Here is a 27838-nt window from a genome sequence, read left to right as displayed (position 1 = left end):
TCCTCTCTTTCAATCTAAAGCTCCTTAGAGACAAGATTTGAGGCATTGTGAAATCCTTGAGAAACATCTAAATCTCTTTAGAGTGTGATTGAAAGCCTTTAAAGGCTGATGGAAAGCTATCGGATTCGGCGGGGGACGGTTCAGCAGTTCAACAGGAAAGGCTTGAGGACACAGACGGTGAATTCAGAGAACTTGCTGCACAGTGTTCTCTCTCAATAGAAAGAAAAAAAAATGTCTCCAATTTTGATTTGATTCGATTCTTTTTGTAAACTTTTTTCTATACAAGAAGTACTTTTCTGCCCTGAGGTCACAAAAACCAGTCGGGATAATCGAATCGCCCACCTAAGTTTCCACTGAGGGCAAGCAGCAAAATGAACTTCAGATCCGAGCCAACTTTTTTTTTTTCCCGTGCAAACGTTGCGAGCTTCATTAGGACGTAGAGGCCACAGAACGAGGCAGCGGTCTGACAGCAGGAATACATTTTCATCGTGAAGTGTAGGAGTGACCCCGCAGGCCAGGCGAGAGCCGGGAGACTGCGCAGAGCAGGTGGGGTTATGGATTTGTGCGTATGTGTCTATGTGAATATTTGTGTATGTGCCTGTCTGCGTCTGTCTCTGTGTGTGAGTGATTACCCCAGCTGCAGCGAAATAAACATATCAGTGTGTGGTGACAGGCCCTCCACGTGTCTATCCCTAACACACACACACACACACACACGCAGAGTCAGACAGTAACTGGATATGAGTCTGGAGCCGGGTCAAGTTCCTGTCACATTCTTAACCACTCAATCCACGACCCTGAATTAGTGCACATTTTTCGCATGGATAGCAGCTCATGACCGACCCGTGCATTATCTGTCTGAGGGTTGTCTTTCACATCGCGACATAAATTAGAAGTAAAGCCCGAGACCTGCAGTTTTTAGTGGGAAATGTCATTTAATTTACATCACAGTACATTCAAAGAAGCATTTCACTGTTGTGCACAGGGAGGCTGTGATACAAAGATTTAGGATTTAGATTCTCATATCAGCAAAACGCACATCCAGCTCACAGCTTTAAGGTTCCATGTTTGTAGCCGATCACAGCCAGAGAGAGAAGAAGTGTTACCTTCAGGCACAACACACACACACGCACACACACAGACCATCTCAACCAAGACACAGCTGTGTGTATTCGTGTGAATCCAGGAGGCACAGCCACACATCTCACCCACATGTTCACACACACATTCGGCCTCTATAACCTCCCTCAAAGTGACCATCCAAGTCATTTTTTATTTTTTTTTTCTGAATGACTGTCTGCGTCAACCAGTGTGGAATAACTCTACACACACGTGTGTGTTATTGCCAGTGTCTGTGTATGGGTGTGCCTCGGTGTGCTCCAGTGACTCTGTGATGTAAAATAGAGCAGACTTTTCTGTCAGAAGTCATCAGCGGTGTGCTGCGGCCAAAACGCTCGCGGCCTCCTCGGCGCTCTCGCACTCGTACTGTATACTGTACACGGACCCACACAGTGCATTTCAGTCCCTGAAGTCACCATTGTTAATGTGTCATACAATGACGTTTACTAGCAGAATCTATCTGGAGGTTATAACATCTGTGCCGGTGGAGCGCTTTAAATGGACAGTGGAGGTGACAGTGTGAATTAAACTGTCCAACAAATAAGACGCGCTCTCTTCCTGCGTCCACATATAAAGGCAGATCTATTGAATTCCTTCAGCTGCACTTTCACTGCCACTTTCAGATCTCACTGGAGCCCAGCATCGTTCTGGACCTCAGAAACAAACGTGTTCGAGCCTGATGAGGTGTCTGTTATCAGGAATTGATACAGACTGATTATGGACACCGCACAGGGCATTGTCGTGCTTAAACCGTGGTCACTTTCCAAAGGGAAAAAAAATGAGACCATTAAAGCTGATGTTGGTAAAAAGCGTGTTCTGTTATATTTGTAGAAAATCTTTTAACATCCAGACATCTATCAATAAATCAGCAGCCTCCTACAGCAGTAAGGAGTAGCTGTCACATCGGGTTGCCTTTTTCAGACTTAAGTTCTGACAGCTGTTTTGCTCGCGTTTTCATGATGGTGGCCTTTCTGCATTTACCAGAGTTTTTGGTCTATGTACTTATCAGTCTAAAACATCTCCCTGCTTTCCAGCAAGAGCCGGCTTCTTACCGTTCGATTTTTATCTTTCTGTGGGTTTTGTCATTGTAATCTAAAGTTTTTTTCAGAAGCAATATCTAATGATGATTTCATGCCAGTAAAACCTGGAACGATTCTTACAATCCTATGCAAAGGACACGTTCACTCCTCCAGTAGACGGGATGAACCAGATACGACACGACAGCGGGAGATATTTCTAGTCCGCTCAGCTCATGGAACCCTTCGGCTAAGCTATTAGCCAGAAAGCTTACATTATGCGATTAGGAAGATTCACAGTCAATAACATTACGCATGTTTGGCAAACAATAAATATAATTTGACAGCAGGTCTACCGTCGGGACTAGCTAGCTCACCAGCAATGTCAACTATCAAGATTTTCCCGGACGATTAAAAAAAAACGTCACGTGCATCTGCCAGTCGCAGCCTGAGGTAGCGAGGTAAAGGGTGAATGGAAGGTGAGATGATTGCTCGTGTTCACAGAGGCACTGGAGGCTGTTTATGGGATGTAGCGTGTTGCAGGCTCCATCCTGTGGTGTTACGCACTCAGGGACTTTACTCTGTGTTGTAAATAAGATATTTAGATAAGATACAGGCTATAGCTCAACGATCCAGAACAGTGAGCAGATGGTAACAATGGATTGCACGTTTATCAGCAGCCGATCAGAGTCGAGTATCCACCCGGACCATGATACAGTACAAGATGAACTCCATGTTCTGGTTGCATCCAAAACATATAATTAACCAGAACACGCCATCGATTGTTGCATCAAAAGCTCTGTCAATGGATAGAAAGATTAAAATGAGTCAGACTTTGTACATCTGAATAAATAGAACTGAATGAACCTGACGGGACGGGAACGGCAGCGGGTCTTTTTTAGCTCCATAAAACCTGTGTGACAACCGCACCAGAGGTATTAAAGTCGTTTTCATCCCGTCCCCTGGAGAAACACACGTGTGTTTGTGCACCTGCGGTGAGTGTGTATCTGTCCGTGCCCGCGAGTGTGCGTTTTTCTGTGCACAAAAACAATTTATGTAATGCTGCTTCCTCCAATAGATCCTTACCTTAATCCTCTTTGAGCTAGCATGGTAAGCCCCACGGCTCATCTCCCATCACATTTTACCTTGATCCTCAACCTCTGTCAGAAATCATCACCGTAATCCACAGATTAGTCAGCAATCTTCTTCATTCCGACTGCCGGTGAATTATTGAAATGGTGTTAAGATTATTAAAATGCTGTTGCGATGGCCTATCACTGGAGAGTAATTTACAAATGGGCCGGATGATGACGAGGAGCGGCTTTTGTGTTGTTTTCTGCGATATAAGTGTTGTGGCTGGTCGTCGGTGATGTGGAGAAGGGGGGATTGTGATCATTATCTAATGATGTGCGTCACATGTACAGAACACACGTACAGGACGGTATGTTTCATCTCTTCGACTGCTTCGCTCCTCGTACTGTACAGCCGTGCAGTCTTTTATAACCACTTTGTATTTTGGGAGCCTTTAGAGGCTTTTCATCCAGCGATAAGTCATGTCAGTAAATTCAGGCATTAGTCAGATCCCACTCCAAAAGCCAGCAGACTGTGCAAAGCTGCATTGAAAATGTGTATTTTCCATTGCAGAATCTCGGCATTAGTGTCTTCCTCGCTGTTTTACTCTACTGACTACTCTCTGTCTCTCTGCCCGTGTCTTTATACAGTCGTAAAAATGAGCGTTTCCGTTGCTTGTTTTCTCAGCTCGGTTCCATTCGGTTCCAATCACTGCTTCTGTCTAGACCAGAAGATTTAAATATATTTTGTTTTTTTTCTTCCTCTTCTCATCTAATGCTTATTTCAGAGCGCATGCATTATTCGCAGATCATAAGTGGAACATTTTCAAAAAAAACACCAAAGCCAGATGTTTATCTTGGCTTTTTTCTCAGGAGTTCTGCTATTTCAGACCTCACAGTGACTGTAACTGCCAGCACTTACAGTCCATTTACCCGTCATCGCTGCCATTTAGGGAAACTATCAATCAAAATTCAAAGGCGGGGGGAAGCTTCTCATTACACACAGTCGCCCCTTGTGTTTTGTTTCTTAGCTGACGACTGTGTATTATTTTCTTCCGTCCTCGCGGAGGACAGGAAGTGCGCAGGCCGGTGATCGTATGTAGTTTGAGTCCTCCGCGGTCTGAGGTTTGAGTCCTTTAAGGAGACGAGGACTTTGTTCTTTGTGTGTGTGGTGTGCGGAGGGCTGAGTGGGTGCTTGAGTCAGAAGTGGGAGGGCAGGAGATAATGAACGTTTGTGCAGACTCCCCCAAAATTAGGAAAACCTTCACTCTCCCCTTTCATTACCTATTCAAAGGCTTTAGCAAACACTATAGGATAGTCCACCTTCTGCAATCAGCCCTTTTTAATGTCTTCCTCGCAGGAATGTGGAACAAGTATTAAATTGGCGCTGAAATGCTGACCCTTGGAGTTCTTTTTCCAAATTAAAACCAATTTGCAGACCGTTCTCACAGATTTACACAGTTTCTCAGCCATTTTCTGTTTGTCTGTCCTTGTTGGCCTTGCGCCGACATTTCCACATCTCTTTTTTTAATATTTCTCACACTCCGCTGTGTCGCTTCCTGTCACTCTTGCTGTCTCTCAGTCTTCCTCATGCCCCCCCTGTCTTTCCTGACACAGTTCGGAGACAAAGCTGCGGATTGATGGTGACATGACTGTGTAGAGTGTACTGCATTGTCAGGCAGCTACCCGCGCTGCCCTCGGCAGTCCTGACAGTGTTGTCATGGATGAATGAACACAGTGTTTTGACACGGGGTGCGACAGTGTCAAATAACAAATCTCTGCTCTCTTCTGTCAAGTTTTATAAGTTGTTAGACCTTGTGAGTCTTTTAGGACTTTGGAAGTTGTGCACGTGAGCATGCACCATCTATAATAGGTTTCTGTGCATCTGCATATATATTATTAAACAAATGCAGTGAACATATTAGAAACTTATATATGGTATAATTAAAAATAGTTGTCTAAAAATAGTTTTCAGTCCTGCTGGCAGGAGATGTGATATCGTTTTATGTGCTTAACTACTAAAGCAATTGGGACAGTAAATTCTTCATTTGGGACGAAGACTGAAGAAGTTTAATAATCCAGGGCTTTGAATAATTGCTAGCAATTAATTGCTCTTCAGTTACGTCACTCTTCGGTTAAGTACTCCTCAGTGAGACACCAAAGGAAGTCAATGCAATTAATATTTACTTTATAAATCTGACAAGAGAACATTATCATAAGATGACCGCGTCGTCTTTGTGGAGCGGAGAATATGTTTGAAGTGATATGTCATCTTCTGCCATCTGATTGTAAAATCCATTATTGCTGCAACGCACTCCTCGATTTAACACCGAGTGAAATGTGTTTGGTGGTGTGAAATCAAATATGACTCAGTTTTTTTGCTGAGCTGTATTAACCACAATTCTTCTTACGCCCTGGAATTATATTGAATCATCAGTTTATCAAGCAGTCTGCCAAGAAGCTCTTGGCACTATTGATGCTTTGCTGATTTCAGAAGCATAATTCTTCCAAAAGGTAGATGGCTGGAGGCTACTTAAGTGTGACCTTGCACAGGCTGATGCGCAGCACTTAGAGGGAGGATGCTCCTGTGGTTCTTTGGGGAACCATAAAAGATAACACGCTGATCATGATGGCATCTGCCGTCTCTTTGTCTGGGAGAAAATAGGAAATCAGTGCTGCAGTATGAAGCACAGCTAGGCAAAGGTTTGTTCATTAAAGTCATAATTCTGCTGAAAAAACACATTCGGCTTCGGAGTATTGTCGGGGCCGTCTCACACCACCGACACTGGACGGCACTTGTCGGGCGCTTTTTTGGCCAATTCAGCATGTATGATCAGCGGTGGCTCATCAGTGGGAAAAATCACTCGGATCTGCTGTTCGGTGCACGAAAAGAGAAATGGGAAAAGACATGGGAGAGCCCCTCGAGCCTGTCTCGGTAGTAACCATGAATTTTACCCATTAGGCATGTTCTTCTTATTTTTTTTAGAACGTACAAGCAAGTGTGCTGCCGGCTGTAGTCTTTGCAGAGACGTGAGGCAGTATAATGTGTCAGGGCTTTACTCACCGAAATAGAACATCTCTGCAAAAGCCCAATTTTTTTTTTATTATTCCTACAACATACATGCATGGTAGGTATGGTCACTGACATTCCTAGATATGGTTTGGAACGATCATTGATAAAATAATACAAAAAAGCAAACATTAATTGTTGAACTGCGTTGCACACCCATTCATCAGCCCAACCTCTGTACCATAATTACATAAAGGATGCTAAATCTCGGACCGGTGACAGAAAGAATGTAATAGAAAGTAGCAGTTTTTCATACAATCCCTTCCAGCAGAGGCACTACGTCCTGTGTTTGTACATCCCCATTTTGTTCTTTGTTTACCGTGATCATATTTACTGCACACCCTTCAACAAAACGCAACACTAACAAACAGAGGAGGTCTCCAGTAGTTCAGCTGACCCGGCTAATAAAGCAAAGCTGATTTTGTTATTGGGCGGTTTTAATAACACTGGAGAGCTGGAGAGTCAATTAAAAAGGATTAGCATGCCCCCAATCAGCTCAGAGCCTCTTCATGCTTTAATGATTATGGAGTGTCATCAGCACTCCTACACTGTACTGTGAATCAGCTTTGACATACACACACTAACACACACTAACACACACACACACGAAAAAAAAAATCCAAAAAACACACGAGTGTGAGCGCTGGCACACGCAGGGCTGTGTTAAAAAAGTAACGACAGGGTTAGCTTCCCACACACGCATACACAGAGCCGTTTTATTAGTTTCGTGTCCAACGAAAGCTGCTTTCTTTTTATTTATTTAACAGAGTTTATTTTAATGTATTTTGCACTAAAATACTGTAGGAAAAAAAGCTTATTAAAACTTATAAACTGATAATACATTGAATAATTAAGTAATATATGCATTTGTTTTCAAGGGATTTAATTTCCATCTCTGTAGTTGTACCTTGAACATGCATTATTTTGGAACCACCAAAATAGCAAGACAAGGCTGACGGGATGAAGAGAAGGATGCGGTACATCCTTGCTGATTGCCTTGAGTGCGTGAGCGGACTTTTGAGGACATACCTCTGGGAGCAGAGTGAAAAATGGATAGGAGGAGGATGTGAAATATGAATGATCTGAACCATGAATAAAGCACATGCTCCGTAGAAACCCCCAAAACATCCAGCTCTGATTGAATTAAAGTGAAACTCTCACCAAAATGCAGCCTAGGCTTTTTATGTGAATGTATATGAGTCAAACCTTTGTGTAAAATCATAATTACGATGAAAGACTCACTTTTAAGATTGACCGTATTTTTGTTTTCGGCTCAGACTCATTTTCAATGGGAATGCATGGGGCACTTTTACACTAGCATCAAAATCGCTATTTTTTAAACACTAAGAAGACTCGACACAACATGAAACTTTGCTCGTAGTATCACCAGGGTCTCTACACATGAACTCAACTGAACCACATACACTCGACCCAGACGTGTCGATCCCCGAGTACGTCTGGGCTGCCATGATGACGGCTAGAGGAAGAAGCTACTGCTAACATGAGTTGTTCAAAACCTTTCTTTTCAGTAAACTCTGTGTACACAAACAATGCTCTCAATGCTCGTGTTCATGTATAGAGAACCTGGTGATACTACGAGCAAAGTTTCATGTTGTGTCGAGCCTTCTTAGTGTTTTAAAAATAGAGATTTTGATGCTAGTGTAAAAGTGCCCCATGCACTCCCATTAAAAATGAGTTAGAGCCGGAAACGAAACTACGGTAAATCTTCAGAGTGCCTCTTTCGTCATAATTATGCTTTAACATGAAGGTTTGACTCATGTACATTTACAAAAAAAAAAAGCAAAAAAAAAAAGCCTCTGTTGCATTTTGGTGAGAGTTTCACTTTAATGTAACTGCTTCAGACGCAGTTTCCATTTTCTTGATTTCATGTGCATAACCCCGAGAAATCAGGAGTGTTTATTGCACATTAAAAAATAAAATAACTCTGCGGCAAGTCGTCAAAAATGAGGCAGCATTAGCTCAGGGTGATGGCGGTGCCTGGCAGAAAAAGCACTCCTTCCAGGATGAGCCAGGCGATGCAGGTGTTTTGAGATCATAATGCCGAGACACTTAAATGCTCTTTAGCAGTCGTGTGTCCTGCGGTTTCTTCTGCACACTCTGCAATTGCTCTCATTTGATCCCCACTGTTTCTTCATTTCTTCCTTCTTGTCTCTGCCTCTCTGCTTCTCTCTCTCTCTCTCTCCCTTTCACCTTTTTCTTTCTCCTCCTCCGTCCTCTGCTGTTGCCATTAGTGATGTTAAAGTACTTACTGAACTGGAGGCTTCGGCAGGAAATGCGAAAAAATACATCACTGTCCAGAGAAATAAAGAAAAACAACAGAGGCGCGCGCGCACACACACACACACACACACACACACACACAGAGGGCCTCAACACTTTTTACCGCACTGACCCGTAACCACGCGCTGGGCTGTTCTATAATTTAACAAGCTGTCAATCATTTCAACACCGGCACAGAGCAACTGGGGAAGTCAGTTCGACAACACGCTGCCTTTAAAGACCTAAGGAAACTCCATAAAATCTCCCTAAGAGGCGCTCGCTGCGTCTGCTTGGGTTTAGGCATTGAATTCATTATTTGCAGTTGCAGTAGGGGTGGTAGTCGTTTTGGTTGAGGGAGAAAATTTAATAGAGCCGGTTGTAAAACATAATTAACTAGCTATTTTGTGCAATGGTCCACCTGTTTCTTCAAGTATCTGCTGGGAACGTGAATTAGACTGCATGGATCTGCTAAAAGCTACCAGTGGTAAATGTTTTATTCGCTCAAATCAATAAGAGAATAAATCAAACCACATTTCCACGGCCAAACATTTAACTGTTTTGTGCCTCTATAGTTTTTAAGCCCAGTCACCGGGACATAATGTCAGCAGCTGAACGACACGTCTGAGTTTGTATCGTGCCACACTGAGACTCGCGCAAAACGTGTCATATCGCGTTCGCGTCACATGTTTATCACCTGACTTTCACACTGGGAGCTGGAGGAGGTGGCGTTAATGGTAACGAACCTGCCACAACAGAATGCGTTTCAGAATTTGTAACTGTGAAACTACTGCATGTTTTTGGTTGGCGGCCACGGCATTTCAACATTTGTACACGTCACACCGCTGGATATTTTTATGGGAAAGACAATTTCCAGCTGTGCTTGTGGCAACAGAACCTGGTGTTTTTTGAAGGAGACCTCGGGGGCCATCTCCAGCTGTGCTTGTGGTGACCAAACCCAGATATTTCTACATCGCAGTCAGGCCGTCCCCAGCTGTGTTTATGGGGACAAAACAGGGTGATTGTAAGCAGACCTCGGGCCATCTACAGCCATGTTCGTGGTAACAGAACTGGGTGTTTTTCAGGAGACCTCTGGCCATGACCAAGTGGTTCTTGGTGCCTAAACCTGAGAGATCCATCAGCACAATGCCATGACAAGAGAGGAACAGAAAACACGTGTAAAGTTGAAACACAAAAAAGTTTGAATGTATCTGTGGCAGGATCATACTTGGCTAACATTTATTCTGTCAATCAGGTCGATATTTTTACACTTTCCATGGACGTCGTCGTAATTTGCCTATCTCTCATTAATCCTCTCGCTTCAAAATACCTGCAGATCAAATATTACCTGGAGACATCCGGGGGCTCGGAGATTAGCCAAGAACACAAAGTGCAGCACGCCACGTTAAAACAGAAGAGAGAGCGAGTTTAATCTTTTAATTTCCCAACTTTCAGTGCCTCTGTCACAAGTGGAAAATGTCTCACTTTTGAACTTCTCCCCGGTGATGTGTGAGGTGTTGATTCTGGTTCTGGCTGTTACTAGGTCAGCGCCTGTTTGGGGAAGCGCTCCCTCGACGTGTCTGAGCTGTTGAGTGGATTTAGATGTTTTCCTTCTTGCCTCCCTCTAATGATTTGAGCCCTGGGTCTCATTTAAGCATTTCGTCCCCTAACACTCTCACCCCAAACTGTCATCTCCGTGTTTATTTCCTCCTTCCTTCAGCTACCACCGCTGCAATCGCAGTCCCCGTGCCTTTTTATACATCGCCGGAGCTCCCAGCCTGAGTGGTTTACCATTTATTCAGTTTGTTTGTTCATTTATTTATTTTCATTCTGTTTGTTCCAATTTTCTTTTTCTACCCCCCACGTCTGTTTCCTTCATCAGCTCTTGGTTCTCAGAAATGAGCAACGCTTCCTTTTTTAAAATTCCAACTATGAGGAAAGACATGATTTTAATAATGTTTCATTCTAAATGTATGAGTAATGTGTTGATGTTTTTTCCCCGTCTATTTCGCTGAGAATACACCAGTGCTGCGAATCCAATTACAAGTGGAACAAGCTTGAACACACCATTAAAATGACATATAACAGTCACATTTTACACAAGGAGGTTACCATACTTTTATAATTAATTCTATATTCATGAAGAAACTGTTAATTTGTTGTAAAACTGGCTTTCTGCATTAACTGAATTTACAATTGTTATATATTTAGTTATATAATGGACTCAGGATTATTGCTACTTTTGGAATTAAACTGATCCAAAAGTAATAGCATTAAAATAGACCAGTAGATTTGGCTCACCTTTAAAGCATCCTTCTCAGATAACGTGATTTCTTGCTTTTTTACCTCTACCAGGAGGTTACGATCGTCGGTTGGTGTCAGACCTGAAATAGACCCCGTTAACTTTTTGTGCAGATCTGGATAAAAAGGATGCATCCAGGATTTATTTTTTCTTTTACCTTGGAAATGTGGCTTTGGACATGTTAGTTAAATTGTCAAGGAACAACAACAATACGTGACTGACATCTATGAGTGAGAAGAATTGAACTGAGGTAAAAATCATATCAATAAATCAGGGATTAAATAGAGACACAACCAAATACAGCTTGAGTATTGTCCAAATTGTTATATGAATATTTGTCATCATCCCAGATTTTCACAATATGTGCTTTCCTAATATTCACTCACCATTTCATACCTTCATCGATTCTTTTTTTCTTTTTTTTTCTTTCCTGGAAATAAATATATTGCTAAGCAGCTTTAATCATAAACCTGCCTCCTCGCTGAATTGTATTTTTCCACCTGGCAGTGTTCTTGTATTGAATCGTCCGTCAGGAAATAGTCGGAGGTGTAGTTCAGATTTACAACTCTGGGTTAATAAATGCCTCTGCCCTTTGCTTTCAAGTTTGCATCGCCAAAAGCCTCGAGCCTGCCTGCCTCGCTATCTGCCTCATACACTCCCTTCCTGGCCTTCTCCTCTGCCTTCTTCACTTTCTTGCACATCTCTTTTTCCCATTTACACCCAACACACCTGCCCCGTGTCTCAAAAGCGCAGCCCATCTATCAGCGCGTCCTCCACAGTCATAGCCCATCTCTGTAATGCCTGGCTCTTTGATGCCTGGATAGATGTGTCGGGGGTGGAGGGGGGGGGCAGCAGGAGCTACGGGGTACTGGTGGGTTTTTTTTTCTTTTCTGTTTTTCTTTTTTTTCTTTTCTTCACACGCACTCACGCAACTCCTGTTTTGACACGAGGACACGGGGGAAAAATATTACCTCGCCAACTTCCTCCTGTCTTTTCTTAATTTTCTTTTCCTTCCCTCTCCCCCTGCATTCCTCACATGACTTTTACTTTCCGTCTCTTGTTTTCCCAAGTGTTTGGCCTAATGGATTACCCCCGTATATCTTCCCCCATCTAGTTCCCTCCACTCCCTTTTTCTCTCCATTCAGCACCTCGGCCTCGTCCTCCCCCTCAATCCTTCTTTCCCTAATTGTTGACATAGCATGGAAATTCCAGATTGCTCCGTCTCTCCCTCACCTCCTCATTACCTTTTCATTTGTCCTTTTTTTTTCCTCCATACCATTGCACTCTCTCTCTCTTTCACTCTCTCCCTCTGCGGGCTCCTTCTCTCCCTTCGTCTCACGCGTCCTCTCCCTATTTGTTGACATTGTCGGGTTAGCTTTAATGGATCACCCACAGCTATCTGCTTCGAGCCTGCACTCCCTGCTTCCTGATCCTCCTCCACCATAATCACTGCCTCCCTAACTCCCCATCTCTCTCTCCATCCTTCCCCATCGCCGTTGAAATACCTTTTCTCTATCCGGACCTCTCTCGAGATTGCTCCCCATCCATCTTTCCCTCTCTCTGTCTCTCTCCACTCTTGAATGTTGACATGAGAGGGTGAGTCTAATAGATCACTGTGAAGCATCTGCACCTGTGTTAAATCTCAGAGGTAACAATGTGTGTGCGTGTGTGTGTGTGCATGTGCATGCGTGAACCCTAGAGAAGCCAGTGCAGGCTTTCTGTTCAGCACATCTGTGACCTCCTTTATCGACGAGCAGCTTCCTTCCTTGTTGCTTCCTTGCTTCCTCTCGCCTCCGTTTCACCTGCTCTCACTCGTTCGCCCTTCTCTCCGTTCACCCCGTCCTTTCTATCATTTATAAGCTTACATTGCATAAACGATCTAATAACATCGGGGACACGCTGCCGTAACAAATTACTTCAGTTCTTTAAAAATTCACATGCGCTTAATCTTGCTAGGAAAAAAAAAAAGCTGCGTTGCGATAAAACGCAAAGCCATAATATTTAGGGTCACATTCAAGAGCTCAAGTCACAAGTCTGAGTAAAATAATACTCATGTATCATATGTGCGTGCCATGCATCATGTGGAAATGCACCAAGGTGCAGTGGAGTAGTGAGTTATAAATAGGCCTCTGTAGGCCCGTCCCAGTCCAACTGGGTGTCCTCTGGTGTCCCAGTTCTGTCTGTGTGGGACACCTTGGAGAGCGCTCTGCTATTCCTCACACTCTGCTGCACATTGGGGACTCTTTTTTTAATATATATATATATATATATATATATATATATATATATATATATATATATATATATATATATATATATATATATATATATATATATATATATATATATATATATAAAATTCCTCCCTGTGTTTGACTCTTTTAAGAACTTAAGCTTCTTCTCCTTGCGTGTAAGAGTTTTCTGCGCTCCACAGATACAGTGTAATGGATACACATGTTGTCCTTCTTTTGCATTGTACAGTGAAAGTCTGAAGTAGAAAGAGCTCTTTCCTGTAACGTTGATGACAACTCAGAAGTCAAAGTGTATAATATAACATTCATATATGTATAATGTATAATATCCAACATTCATTGTTGTAAAGAAATCTCAATAATCATCCATCAAAGGGATGGAACGAGTCAAGGTTTTAAAATCCATCGGGATGAAAAACACTCACAATAAGTAGATTGTGGTGAGTTTTCATTGTTGAGATAATCATGAAAGAGATAATCATAAATCTTCACATGAATGAAATGAAGAAGCCGTCCAGATCGTTGACTTACAGTCATATGAATTTGAATTCTTTAGCCTGTTACCACGGCTGAAAGTATATCTTGCACTTCATCTGATGCCTGATCCAACATGGTGGTGTATGCTATGGTGTAATGTTCTTCAGCAGCATATAGCGCCAGCCTGTCGTCCATCTTTGTTGAATAAACTCCTGCATCTTTGTGTAACAGTGTTTCAGTTAAATCACTGTGATGAAATGTGTTCCTAGTTGATTCCTGGAAAGACAAAACGCAGCGCAAACTTTCAAACTTCAAACTCCAGACTGCTTTTTTAATTTTTTTTTTTTTTTTTTTAATCAAAGGTGTCTTTTAGAACATCAGAGTGGGATGATTGTCGATGCTGACCCAGTTATGTCAGTGTGGTTAATTGGGTCTTTATGTCACTCGCCTGGATCTAGTTAATTAAGCTGTCAGAGCCTCTGAAATCCCATGTTGGTGCACACACACACACACACACACACACACACACACACACACACACACACACACACACTGACATCCGTGCACACATCCGCACTCCCACTGACATCCTGTATATATATGCCTGCGCACGTACGCTGACCTTATGTTAACCTGCGCAATCTGCCCAGTCTGCCCGGCCCTGGCATGTATTGTATCGTAGTGGCTGGTAGATAATTCCCCACAGCAGCGGCAGCGGGCAGCAGGATTGTCCTAATCACCTCCCAAGTGTGGTGAGGATGCACACAGAAACACCAGGACATATGGCCAATTAAGACAGCGATGCTAAAATGGCAAAAGGTATCCTGTAGGTGAGTGAAAATCACACCTCACACAGAGCTGTCATTAACAGCTGCACGGACATTTGAGCAGCGAGTGTCTTTCACTGCATTTCATATCTTCTTCTGCGTGTGTTCTCTCTGTCGAGGCAGTTTGTTCTATTTTTTTTTTTTGTCTCTATGAGTAATATCTCCCTTTTGTTTGCCTCTTTATCTGCTGATGTCTGCCTGCCTGACTCTCGTCTGAGAGATGGCCTCTCCTCACTGGTTGTTGCTCCCTGGTTTTATTCCTTAATCATGTTTTTAAGCAAGTCGAAAAAACCGACCAAAGCCTGTTTGACCCTGCCTTTTCATGTCAGATGTTCCTGTTCAGTTCTCAAACATCTAAGGTGCACTTCCCCGAAGAGAGGACGGACTTGAAGATGGGACCACATGGCGCTTAAAAGAGTGTCTCTGCTTTGTGTCCTTTGGATGTGGAAGTGCAACGGCCTAAATTCAAAGTAAAGGATGACTAACAGGGAAGTGCATGTAGAGGAAGAGCACATTACTGTAGGAGAGGTGGGAGTGAGACGTAGCCTTTGGAAGTTGAGAGGACAATTATTCCAGAGGTTTTGCTGGCAGCAAAAAGCAGTCGTTTGTATTTGTTAGAATGCTACAAATTAGCAGGTACGGAGTTGCCAAGAAGTGAAACGAAGCAATGGAAGAGTCACGACCGTGTGGAGGAAGGAGAGAATACCCCCCCCCCCCCCACCCACACACACACACATAATGTTCCCCTGCAAATCTCATTTGCTTAATCTTGTTTTTCCAAATCAATGGTTGCTACTTTTGCACTCGCAAATTGCAGTACTTAAGTGGTGAAGTTAGAAAAGTTACCTATATAACCATAATCAAATCAAGTAGTAAAGTGGAACTTATGAGAATGAGACCGATCTATATAAGATAGCTCCGTCTTTTTTTCCTCTTTTCTTACTTCGAACGCTTCCCGTTATCCTCTTCCGCTTCCAGATCATCTGTTTCCATCTGATGCTGGCAAACCAAACCGCAGCAGGGAGATCTGACCTGTTGTCTCGGTAGATGACTCGCTCTACCTGCTCAGTTACAGCCATCCCGCCTGAACACCATAGCAAAGTTCCCATTACTGTGTGTACAGAAAGGAACATTTCTTAATTGGACTGAACCGAGTCAGTGCGACTGGCTCCGTGATGGATTTTCTATGAGATGGCAACGAAGCACTTTTTACTTAACAACCTTAACAGTATTTTCCTCTTTATTTTAAGATTTAAACCAAAAATGATTTATTTAGAATGCCTGTCAGTCTGAAAACGTTGCGTTGATAGCAGGGTTTTGTTCGCTGCTGCAGGCAACATGTGATAGTTTCAAGGAAAAAGCTGTCAGAGGCCAGATATCTCTCCTCTGTCTGCCTTTGTCCATCCCTCTTTTCTCTTTCAGTCTATTTTCTCCAGTTAAATTCAACAATGTAGGTATGAAAGTGTAATGAAATTATTAATTTTTCAAATTTTGTTAATTCATGTTTCGTCTGATTTTGCTGAGCGTGCCAGCTTTAGATTCAGATTGCAGACGCACATCCAGGTTGGCTGTTTTAAGAGGAGCCAATTAACCTAACCTGCATGAGACTGAACTGTGGGATGAAGCTGAAGTGCCTGGAGTGAACCGGGGCAGCCGAGGGGGAGAACAAGCAAAGAAAAGCACCAGCCGGAAATCAAACTCAGGGCTTGTGAGGCCACAGTGCAAACCACCATTATCATAAACAATTTCTCAGCCTTGTTGACGCTTGAGAGCTGCTGATGAGCGTTTCAATCCTTCTAAATAATGACTAGATTAGAAATCAAAATGCTCCTAAACCACATTGATCTCTCGCTTGATTTGATGTCTGAAATCGAATCAAATGTGAGATCAATGTGGTTTAGGAGCCTTTTGATCATGAAATGTCTTTCGAGAGCGGCTGAATGATGTGACGGCGGCACGTTTTTTGTACAGCACGAGTTTGGTTGCTTCCGCCTGGTTGGGGTCTAAATGTGGATTCGCGTGGAATAGGAATAGGAATAGAAAGGACACTTCCTGGTGCATTGTGGGTGTTTCGTTTAGAATATTTAGACCTCTCATTTGATGCCGGAGAAGCAATTTAAGACTTTTTTTTTAAAATTTCCCCCACCATGATGGTTACTCTCCTGCAGATGTTTAAAACAACACAGTCCTTTTGTTCATCTGGTCAAAATGAGCTAATTGTTTCATCTAATGTCAGAGCACGCACACACACACACACACACACAGAGTCAAACACATGGTCTTCCACCATATTCGTGTGCGCTGTTGGATTAAATTTCTATTAGCTTTCCTCGATTGAGTTTGAAGATTGTTGATTAGCCAGTAATGGCCTTTGTTACTGCGCTAATGAATAGCTTGATTACTATTCTACTTAGCTACACATCAGGAGGCGGGTGATGTGTGTGTGTGTAGGTGTCTGTGTGTGTGTGGCATTTGTTGGTGTTATCCCCTTATAAACACGAGCAGACAGTTATAGCCAATTGTCTGGGTTTGTGTCAAGAAAGCTGATGGCAGCAGAAGAGAAAGATGGATGGTCCGCTCCGCCAACACTCATCTCTCATTCTCCGTCTCCTCTCTCTCTCTCTCTCGCTCTGTCTGTGTCTGTGCTTCTCAATATGTTCTCTCCCACCTGCTCTCAGTCTCTCCAGCCTCTCCGTCACTGCGCTGTTGTATTTTTTTCTTAATTCCTCCTTCCCCTCCACCTCTTTGTCTTCTTCTGACCCTCTCTCATCTCTTCCCTCGTCTCTTTTTGTTTCCGGGGCTTCCTGCTTTAATGCCCTCAATCCTCTGCTGCCTCGGTTATCTCTCTCTCTCTTCCTCTCTCTCCCTCTCGGTTTGTTTTCTGCTGACTGGACTGGCAGGCCTCTTGAGAACTGGGTTGGCATGTTGCATTTTGTGTGTGTGTGTGTGTGTGTGTGTGTGTGGCTTTTGTTTGGGATGAGTCTCCGCGAGCATACGTGCACATGTGAGTGTTTGATAATGGAAACAAGCATGCCAATTATGGTGATGGCTCTCTAGATGCCAGTCAGAGCCAGTGGAAATGAGTTTGGCACATCTGGCAGCGGTGTGTAGTTGTGTGTGTGTGTGTGTGTGTGTACCTGAGTGTGCAGGGCGGGGTGTGTATAGGAGGGTGTTATGACTGGTAGAGGACAGTGGGACAGTGTTTAGGATGGAATTGTGCTTCTCCCAAGATGGATTCTGTGGTCTGTGTGCGCCTTGTTCATGTCAACAATACAGCACATGTACCGCGGCTTCAGCTGCTGCTGGGAGACGGGTTCAGATTGGAGTCATAATTTGCACATGTTGGTATAAAAGACAATCGGAGTGACTCTTGTGGATGTTCGCCTGATGCAGCAAATTGTTGTTAACTCTGGGTCAGAGGTTGTCATCGCCTCGCTTCTCAACAGCTCTCCATCTTTATTTCATCTCATCTTTATTCAGCCTCTGAGGTCAAGATCAATAGTGACCCGAGAACAGGAAACATTCACAAGAACACAAGCGGCTAACAGAAGGGAGGGATTTAAAAACTTTGTGCTTCATTCCAATGATATGATTTGTGGTACCTGATCATAGGTCTGTTTATTTGTCAGACGTGATGTCAGACTGTGATCTCTCACTGAAGTTACAAACAGGTGATGGGGGGAGGGGGCGGAGTCACTGAGGCCAACACCTGTCTCATGTGTCCTGCAGAACAACAACATCTCCTCCTTCACTCTGAAGAAAACTCGCCACCGGCAATTTTATTTGGCAAAGCAAATTGTGGAAAGGTTCGCATAGGTAGACATTTAATTAACGGGGAGGAAAACTTCGCACGTCACTCAGAAGCAGTCTTTTTATCTTCCGGCACATCTTGCCCTCCTCATGCTAATACCTGCAGGATGATTCAGACAAAGACGAGCCAAACTGATTCCAAATTATAAATAAAGCGGTATGCACTTGAGCTTCATTAAAGTCTGCAGCTTTCCCTTCTCAGCTCAAAAAAGGTAAAATAAAGACTGCACCGTTGACGCACAAAAGGAACTTTACATTGTCCTTTTGTCTGTCTTGAGTCTCCCTCCACTGTCTCTCCTCAGTTTGCTGTGAAATGAAGTGACGGAGCTTGATGGAGCAGGTGGGGGCGAGTGGGGGGGGGATTATTTAAACCACGGACAGATGGAAAACATGATGCGCACTCGGTCCCTGCCCACACGTAGGTAGAGTAGTCATTCCAGGAGCTCTTTAACCCACTCTTCTGTGGTCTTTTAGAAATCCAGATAATATATCTAATCAAGGGGATAATAATCCTCGGTGATGAACACATCAACACTTCAGTGACTCACAGGCACATACGGCCTGATCTCCCCGCCTTGTCTTTGATTGCAGAATCAGACTTTATTGTAACCGCTCCATCTCTTCTTTCGTCATGCTCTTGTTTTGTGTGTCTGTGCATTTGTGCCTGCTTCCACTTTGAGAAAATAAATGTTGTGATTCAGCGGCGGATTCCATCCACGGGCCCTGTATCTGCTCAGCGCCGCTATCAACTCCCATATGAGCCTCTTTGTACAGGCGCTTCAAAGCATTTCATATTTTAGCATTTGTCATAGATACTCTCTGCTTTGTTATCTCACTTCTTGCTCTGTGGTCTGCCATTTGTTTTTGCTTTTGCAGGATTTACACTGTTTCTCCCTGTGACACAGTGTGACTATGATATGGCAGGGTGATATGATATGATATGCAGTGAGGCTTGCGTTGCACAAACATTTTGTGTTGCTCTCCAGTGCAGCAGAAGGGAGTGCGTATCTCTATATCTTGGCCTACTTTTATCTTGCACAGCATGCGGCCGAGCCTTTGTTCCACCGCCGAAGAAAGATGCATATCTCAATAGATACATTACACTTTTCTGCTGCCTAGATATGGCACAGCTTGAGATGGGGCTATTTGTCTTTAAGTTCTGAGTTGGAAAACGTATGGAATTGCTTCCATATTTGAATTAATCACTCCTCGCGGCACAAAGCGTATGTCGCAATATCCAAACACTGCTTTAATCTGGCATTCAGGGGCACGAGGTTTGAAATATACCTGCAGCCAGATTCACGTCTCAGTCATCGGGTCAGACGGAAAGAAAACATGAACAAAGCGAGTGTGTAATTGATCAGACGAAGCTTTTATCCCTTTGAAAAGAAAGCCATTTGATTTCTTTGTCTGAAGAAAAAAAAAAGGAATGGACTCCTCTTGAACCTTTTCTCAAATCCTGTTACGGTTGAAACAAAGGCCATGAGTATTGCTTATGTTTGTGCTTGTGCAGGGGTGTCAAAGGTGTGTGTGTGTGTGTGTGTGTGTGTGTGTGTGTGTGTGATCACACTGCAATTATCTGAGGTATCTCCACACAGCCATGAATAATGCCATTATTTCATATCTACACCATGGCAATAAACCAGTGCTTTATAGGTGTTGTTTTGTGTGTGTGTGTGTGTGTGTGTGTGTGTGTGTGTGTGTGTGTGTGTGTGTGTGTGTGTGTGTGTGTGTGTGTGTGTGTGTGTCTAGTGGTGTGTGGATAAAGTGAGAGAGACAGGTGATGTGGGGGCGAGAGTTAAAATAACAAATACACATTCTCCCCTGGGGTTGGCTTGATCCAATCAGCCACCCTCTGCCATTTACACACACACACACACACACACACACACACACACACACTCTCTCTCTTACACCAGCTGTGGCTAATGATGCGATGGCAGTGGCAGTATAGCCACCACATGTGGTCCCTTTGTCTGAGCCCAGCGCAGCACACGCATCCGTCTCACGTGCTTCAACCTACAGGCTTCAAAGAGCGCCGCTATTTTCAGTGCATCATCATGCGGCAGCGAACAACTGATTTTAATAAGCTGCCAGCAAAGGTCTGAAGTAGTATTATTATGTTCTGCTGGGAAACATGAAACGGTCTCATCAGGCATCATCATGGGAGCCGGTGGTGGAACTACTCAGATACTTCAGTAAAAGTATGAATACTTTGCTGCAGGTAAAAATATATTTCATTCTGTACCAATAGTTCAAATAGTTTATGAAGTTTAAGAAGGAGTGTACTTTAGATGTAGTGATAAAGACATCATCCTCTAGTTTATCGCAAACATTTGCATCAAAAATCACCAAATTTAGAGCAGTAACTTTGAACGATTCATGACTCACAAATACAGAATTCCTGATGTTGTGGAATTTCTGCTCGCTTGACCATTCAGGAGAGATGAAGAAGACTCAGAGACGCCGACGACTTAAATTGAAGTGGTTTATACAAACCTGATCAGTGAGGAACAATGTGACGCAGATCTGTGTTCCTCCTGAAAGTTATATCTGCAGCTCAGAAAGCATCCCTCCGATACATGGTTCACCTGTTTAACACCAAGGAAGGGAAGCGTTAATTCAAGGCCTCTCACCTCTGGTCCAGTGAGCAGTAGAAGGGAAACGTGTAGCAGAGAGTACATCTGCTCCCATAGATGGATCGAAGGCCGTCCTACGAGTTTTACACAGAACGATCAGCTTTGCTTTGGCTCGGTTTGTCGAGCATCTGTTCTGTAGACAGATCCACAGCAGCTCTGAATCATTAGGATGCAGAGTCCATGAGGTATAAACTCATAGAACTGCACTTTGCTCTTAGCCAGACCTTAACGTTTATCCAGGGTACGTATGACATCGTCATCCTAACGTATGGAGACATGATGTCCTGGGAGAGTCATATTTTTCTCCCACACTTACAGTGAAAGTCACATTTGATCCAAAGCATTCAGTCGTGTGTTATTAGTTTCGTTAAACTGTTGATTCCAGTGACAGTTTGTTTCATCAAACAGGACGTTAGCTTTTCTTTTTAAACACGTTGTGCTACTTTTCACATTTTACACTCACACATTCAACTGCAAGTTGTTTTTTTTGTTTTTTTTGTTTTTTTTTCTGCTGCAGTGTAAACTGCCAGGGTAAGCAAGATCCAGAGGCAAAGGTTCTCCAGGTTAATTAGAAATGACTTTTTAAATTACTTTTTAAAAGAAGCCAGACATGTTGTCCTGATTGGTTTCGTTGACTGACAGTAGTTTATTAACGTTGTTTGGAGGAAAGGACGAGCTGAGAAGTAAAGCAAATGGTCGAATTCATGAGCAGTGTGGTAAAGTGCTGCAAAGACAAGAACAGAGACTGTGATAAAACAGATGACGACACTTTTTGCAATTAAAGCTCACAGTTTACTTTAATAGTTAAATAATAAATGTTTAGTTATTATTTGTGAAGTGAAGAGCTTTGAGGTCTTCCTGGTACAATTACAACAACCTGGAAACTTGATTTAATCCACTTCCGATGTGTTTTGTTTGTTGGTGATGTTGCACAGTTTCTTTCTTTTTGCACATGTGGTAAAGTGGACATTGTTGCCTAATTTCAAGAGAAAAATGTCAGTATGATAATGTGCCGTAGCATCATATTTTTCCGCAACTGTACACAAAAAAACACTGAGTGATCACCGAGACACAGTGATCATCAGTGCGCGGACTGCTGAGACACTTCCTGATGACGCTACTTTGATCATTCAGTTAAGAGGAAAACTTTCTCTGCTGGTCTCATGTGATACTTGTATATTTCAGCTAAATGTCAGCTCAAGATGTATTTAGGTCAGTCTCTATATAATGTTAAAATGTGAACCAGTCATTTTATAATAAATGTGAGAAGAGCAGAGAGAAACAAATATATTACATCACTGTGAACTCTGTATTTGAGTGTCCGCTTCCTTATTTTCTGGCTTATTATTTTATCCGTCGGTGTGAATAAACACAAAATTTGCTTTCGCCTGTGAGACCCTACAAGGGTAACCACTTTGCCCACCATTTGAGCCGTGTGTGTGTGTATATATATATATATATATATATATATATATATATATATATATATATATATATATATATATATATATATATATATATATATATATATATATATATATATATGTTGTTTGTTTGTCTTTGCTTTTTTTCCCCCTCGAGTATAACCTTTACTTTGTAATGGAAACTGAAAGGTCACACAGCACCTCACTTTAAGATTGAGAATTGGGAGCTCCAGTGTGAGCCCCGTGGCCAAAGAGCACCGGCGAATCTCTAAAGATCAGACGGGAGAGGCAGGTAGAATAAAACCGAGAGGCGAGAAGAGGAGTGACGGCAGAGCCTGAGCGGGCAGTAAACCGAAGGAATAACACTGAACGTCCTCTTTTTCTGCGTCTGAGATTTCCATTTCCTAATGCGAAGGGAGGAGGAAATTAAACAACATGAATTAAACAACGTGGCTCGGACATTTATGTGCCTGCCATAAAGCTCGGACAGGCCGGATTTATGAGCGTTTGGACCAGTAAATACAGCACTCAGGAAATGTGATTAGGCTCATAAATAGGATAGTTTCCCGCTGTTGCACCCTTCACCCTTCACAGTACCTCACGAAAGCATATGTTCAGGACTTTTTCCCTTCTTTTGTGCAATACCAGCCCGAGGGTTCCATATCGTGAGGCGTCCGCTGTAGACGCGGGTCTTATTTCAGCGGTATATTAGCGACTTGAGGCGTAAAAAACGTCTTCCTGTAGTTTCATTACTTCTATTATTTTCACATCTCACCCCACAAAGCCCGTTCATTTGATTGTAAAGTGTATGCTTGAGATCACACGACAGTCTTGGTAGTCACTGCGGAGCGTTCTGTATGTGTTTCATCTACTTTTGTTTCTTCTGTTTGGGACAATCGAGAAACAAGATTAAAACGGAATCCTGTTAAAAAAAATCCTTCCATCCTTCTTTGTCATCCAGAAAGGTTGGAAAAATGAGATTATACCACCTAACAAACTTGATTCTGTTAGTTCAGTTCTTTTCCTCTCATAGACTGTTAGACATTTTTAGACAAACATCACTTTCAAAGCATCTTTTTTTGTTTTATCCCCCCAAATGTTGCTCGCAGGACGGCATAGTTGCGAAAACTAGATCAGAACATCATCGCATAATTCCCCTTCAGCCGGCAAAGATCTGACAGAGTTGCAAAAAAAAAAAAAAAAAAGCAAAGAACTACTGATGAATGAATAATTGTTCATCTGGTTTAATTTGTTTTTTGGCCTCACAGCCGGAACAAACCTCTCCGCTGTAAAATGAGATAAGGCGTGCAGCTCTGCGGTGTGTTCAAACGATAACACCATTTATTTATCTCTCGTTAGCTCAATTGTTCTGATCTTTTCTCTGTGCAAACTTTCGCACTGACCTCGTTCTCTCCCTGCTCCGTCTCCCCCACAGGTGGAGTGGTTAAAGAATGAAGAGATTATCGACCCGGCGGAGGACAGAAACTTCTACATCACCATCGACCACAACCTGATCATCAAGCAGGCGCGTCTGTCGGACACGGCCAACTACACGTGCGTGGCGAAGAACATCGTGGCCAAACGGCGAAGCACCACAGCAACTGTTATCGTTTATGGTGAGTTGCACGCTAGCGGCCGGCGGCCGTCTGTGTCGACTCTCGCTCACACGAAACCTTTTTGAATGCTCGCCGCGGCCACCCAACAAAGCCTCTGATCAGCCGCGCCGGCCCCCATCTGCCGCATGAAATTAGCTCCTCTGCCGTGCCAACACTCTCTTTGTGATTGGCCCGATATTCCCACAGTCACCTTTGACCTCACCCAATTAAAATCCACCAATCCACGCCTTCAGGTTTAAATTAGAAACACTTGGGCGTTCCAAATGTCTGCAGGTTTCAGCCAAGAGTGTCCCGCCGCTAAACGAATAGCGCAGCATATGGCGCGATCACAGCTGTGAACAACAACAGAAAAAAACTTTTGTCGAGTAGCTTCAGTTGGTTTGTGCTCTTCTCTCATGGTTCTCTACAAAGCTTGTTGATAGGAGGAAAATGCCGCGCATGCAATCTCTCACTTCATTTTTTTTTTTTTCCATTTTTACCAAATGCCAGCCTGACATGAGAGGACAGGGAACATTTTGAGGAAACAATGTAGACTCTCACACACACAAACACACACACACACACACACACACACACACACAGTTTCTCTCAAATATAACATTGAGTCTATTCACTAGGAGGAGTGTTTCAATCAAAAATAACTGCGCGCGCGTGTGCGTGTTTCGGTACAGACAGCAGGAGAGATGGAGTGGTTTGACACTGATGTATCCTTACAGAAATAGATTGTTCAATCTGCGGTTCAATCTTCTCGGCTCCGCGAGGGCCCCGGCTGATACTGTTGACAAGGTGAAATAGTAGTGAGAGAGAGAGAAAAAAAAGAAAGAAAAAACAACCAGAGGAAACAAAAAAAAAGAGAAAAAAGGCCATAGATGGAGAGAGAGGGGAGACAGGTGAGGAGGAGGAGGGAGAGAGTGGGAGAAAGCAGGTAGGAAAAAAAAGAGTAGATGAAGCCAAGATGACAAAAAGTGACTATGCCTGATTTTTTTTTTTTTTTTACACTCTGATGATTCATTTCTAATTGGGCGTTGGGAAAAAAGGAGTGGGCACAGTCCACTGGGCTGAGACAAAGCGGAAATACGGCAGCGGAATTTCAACCCACTACACCTCACCTGATGTTAGCTCTCTCTCTCTCTCTCTCTCTCTCTCTCTCTCTCTCTCTCTCTCTCTCTCTCTCTCTCTCTCTCTCTCTCTCTCTCTCTCTCTCTCCCTCTCTCTCTCTCTCCGGGTGTCCTTGTGACTCATTTGAACTCCGTACCTGAGTCCTCTCTTCCTGTCAGTCTCTCATCCGGCCTTATCTTTGTCTTCACTCTGCTGCCACATTTTTTATTTTTTTTCCCCCTATGAGCGACGACAATAATACAAGATAATGAAGCAGCGGTCGAGTGTAAATTTGACAGGAAGCAGAAAAAAATCCTGTAGAAGGCCCGAAAAAGGAAAAAAATAAATAAATAAAAAATGTCAGACACAGATGGAGAGAGAGAGGGAGAGAAAGCGGGAAAAGATACAAATGGAGAGAAAGATGCAAACAGACTATGCAAACACACACGGCCTCTTCGACTAGTGAGGATTAGGAAAAGCTCAGAGCCGAGATTGCTCTTATAGTAGTTATTGTTTTCTCCCCGTGCTCTCTCTCCAACACGGGTTCAGGGTTAAGCAATTTGCAAGCAGCATGAAAGCATGTGAACACAGTGTGAAAAGAATTGTACCACAGTAGCAGCAGGGTAATGGAAATGTTTGCCCAAGACTCTGTGTGTGTGTGTGTGCTGGTGTGTTTGTGTGTGGTTTTAGCTCTGCACAGAGATCCAGCTGTTCTCACTAAACTTCAGCAGCCCTGCCTCCTGGCATCTGCAAGACACACACTGACTCCATCAAGACAAATAGCTCCGTTAAATCAAACAACACATTGGAAATCGCAGATTCTTTCATTGGGGATGAAAGGCCTCTGTGATGGAGCGGGGTTCTAATGCACCCTGTGCAATTTAATTGCATCAGCGCAGACATATCTTGTGTAAACTTGAGGCTTTCATATGAGTGTGTCTGCTGCAGACTGTTGTTGGATTCCATTCAGAATACTCTTATTTGCCCCTTAAGGGCCAATTTGTTGCAAGCAAGTTTGCAAACACAATTACAGATACGGAGCGCGTTCAAAACATAAAGAAACAAAACGAAAAAAAATAAGAATATGACAGTGATAGAATGAAATGCACAGCAGTAATGGCAGCGAGCAAGCCGGCGTTATCCACAAAGGCGCATTATGTCAAACAGCGTGAGGCGCAATTTCAATACATCAATCTGTGCACAGTAAACGAGGTAAACTGATGGATTCTTGATCTAAGACACATTTCTAACGTAGTTGTAGACGCCTTCCTGCAATCACTTCTTTAACAGCAGAATGTGAACCAGCAAAAAAAAGAAAAAAAAAGTTTCACTAAGAACTGAGTAACATGTAGTTTGTATGGATTCATGTTCTGATTGCCGATCTCTGCTGCCACAGTGAACGGCGGCTGGTCGACGTGGACGGAGTGGTCGGTGTGTAACAGCCGCTGTGGACGAGGTTTCCAGAAACGAACCCGCAGCTGCACCAACCCGGCGCCGCTCAACGGAGGGCTGCCTTGTGATGGACAGGCCATCCAGAAGCTGCCATGTACCACGCTCTGCACCGGTGAGGCTTGTTTTGGTTTACTCTTGCTGCAGGACGACTCGACTACAAACTGAAACGATGTTCACTGTTAAATTTACATCTCAGGGTTGGCGGAGACATATTTTCGGTCGAGCCACTTTGTTACTTGTGACTGTAATCAGCCTGGTGCGTACACCCTGCCTGAGCGCTACTGCGCATGTTCAGCTCTCAACGAAGAGTTGGTTCTGGAAAACACAATATTTAATTCAGAATATAGTAATTAAAAACAAATTTTAACATCTCCTGGATGCAGAGGTGAATCATATCAGTATATATGTGTGAGATGGACGTATACTGTATATGTGTAGTATACATATTTTGTCATATATCACACTGGACCACTCAGAGGACGCTTCTGAGAGTGAAAGCGCCCCGCGGGTCGCCAATATAATAGGCCAGCTCTACTGAATCTTCTGAACTGCTTCCATACTGTATCTGCTCTGTACTGTATCCTTGTCTTTTTGGTGCTATTTTAATCTCTGGCCGCATGTTTCCACCTGCTTTGTCCTGGACACTCACCGTCCAGATTCTCCTCCTTTTGTTGAACTTTTCCACCCTTTGTGCTCCACTTAAGCCTGTTTGGGACACAACGGAGGACATTATTGCTGGTCTCATCTCTTTTCTTTTCTCCCCCCCTTGTCTTCTTTTGTGTCTTGTTTCCCCCCTAGTGGACGGCGTGTGGACAGATTGGAGCAAGTGGTCTGCCTGTGGGACGGAGTGCACCCAGTGGAGGAGGCGGGAGTGCAACAACCCAGCGCCTAAGAACGGAGGGAGGGACTGCGAGGGGCTGGTGCTGCAGTCTCAGAACTGCACCGACGGCCTCTGTATGCAAAGTGAGTTCACAATAATGGATCTTCTCAATAAAGTATTGACACTTCTCCCCTAAATGCATTGAGGTTCTGCCATACATCATACCTAACCATGAGAAATGTGCATGCCAATTCGAAACAAATGCCTCGCAGTGTTTGAATCAGATGCCAATTGACTTGAAAGCGGATTGACCCCCAGATTGGACAGGGCTTTGGAGCGCTGATGTACGATCAGGTTCTGGTTCTTAGCCCGAGGACAAGATCCATATTGCGTCAGAAAGCAGCACGACAATTTGACTGAGTTCATTTGAAATACTGATAATCGCAACATGACTAAATATGGCATAAACAAAAGGAAGCTCTGAACGTGCTGCTGTCATGTTGATCACTGATTGCACGTTACGAAACTGTTAAAAGTTTCTGTAACATCCCTACATATATTGATCCTGA

General features: G+C 43.4%; 1 protein-coding gene across 13 annotated transcripts in view; it reads left to right on the top strand.

Moving 5' to 3' along the window:
- The window catches only part of LOC119019449 (netrin receptor UNC5C-like), a 371539-nt gene that overhangs the window by 300537 nt on the left and 43164 nt on the right, over positions 1-27838 (top strand). For 12 of the 13 annotated variants that reach the window (XM_037098023.1, XM_037098026.1, XM_037098024.1 and 9 more), the window contains 3 exons: positions 23719-23899; positions 26394-26561; positions 27248-27412. In XM_037098023.1, the coding sequence (XP_036953918.1) occupies positions 23719-23899; positions 26394-26561; positions 27248-27412 (514 nt within the window). Of the gene's footprint in view, positions 1-20229; positions 20445-23718; positions 23900-26393; positions 26562-27247; positions 27413-27838 lie in introns of those variants that run through there. The other variant, XM_037098032.1, reaches the window with a different exon arrangement.

Source organism: Acanthopagrus latus, chromosome 5 (assembly GCF_904848185.1).
Source record: "Acanthopagrus latus isolate v.2019 chromosome 5, fAcaLat1.1, whole genome shotgun sequence".
Classification (NCBI taxonomy): domain Eukaryota; kingdom Metazoa; phylum Chordata; class Actinopteri; order Spariformes; family Sparidae; genus Acanthopagrus; species Acanthopagrus latus.
This window is presented reverse-complemented; position numbering and strand designations above follow the sequence as displayed.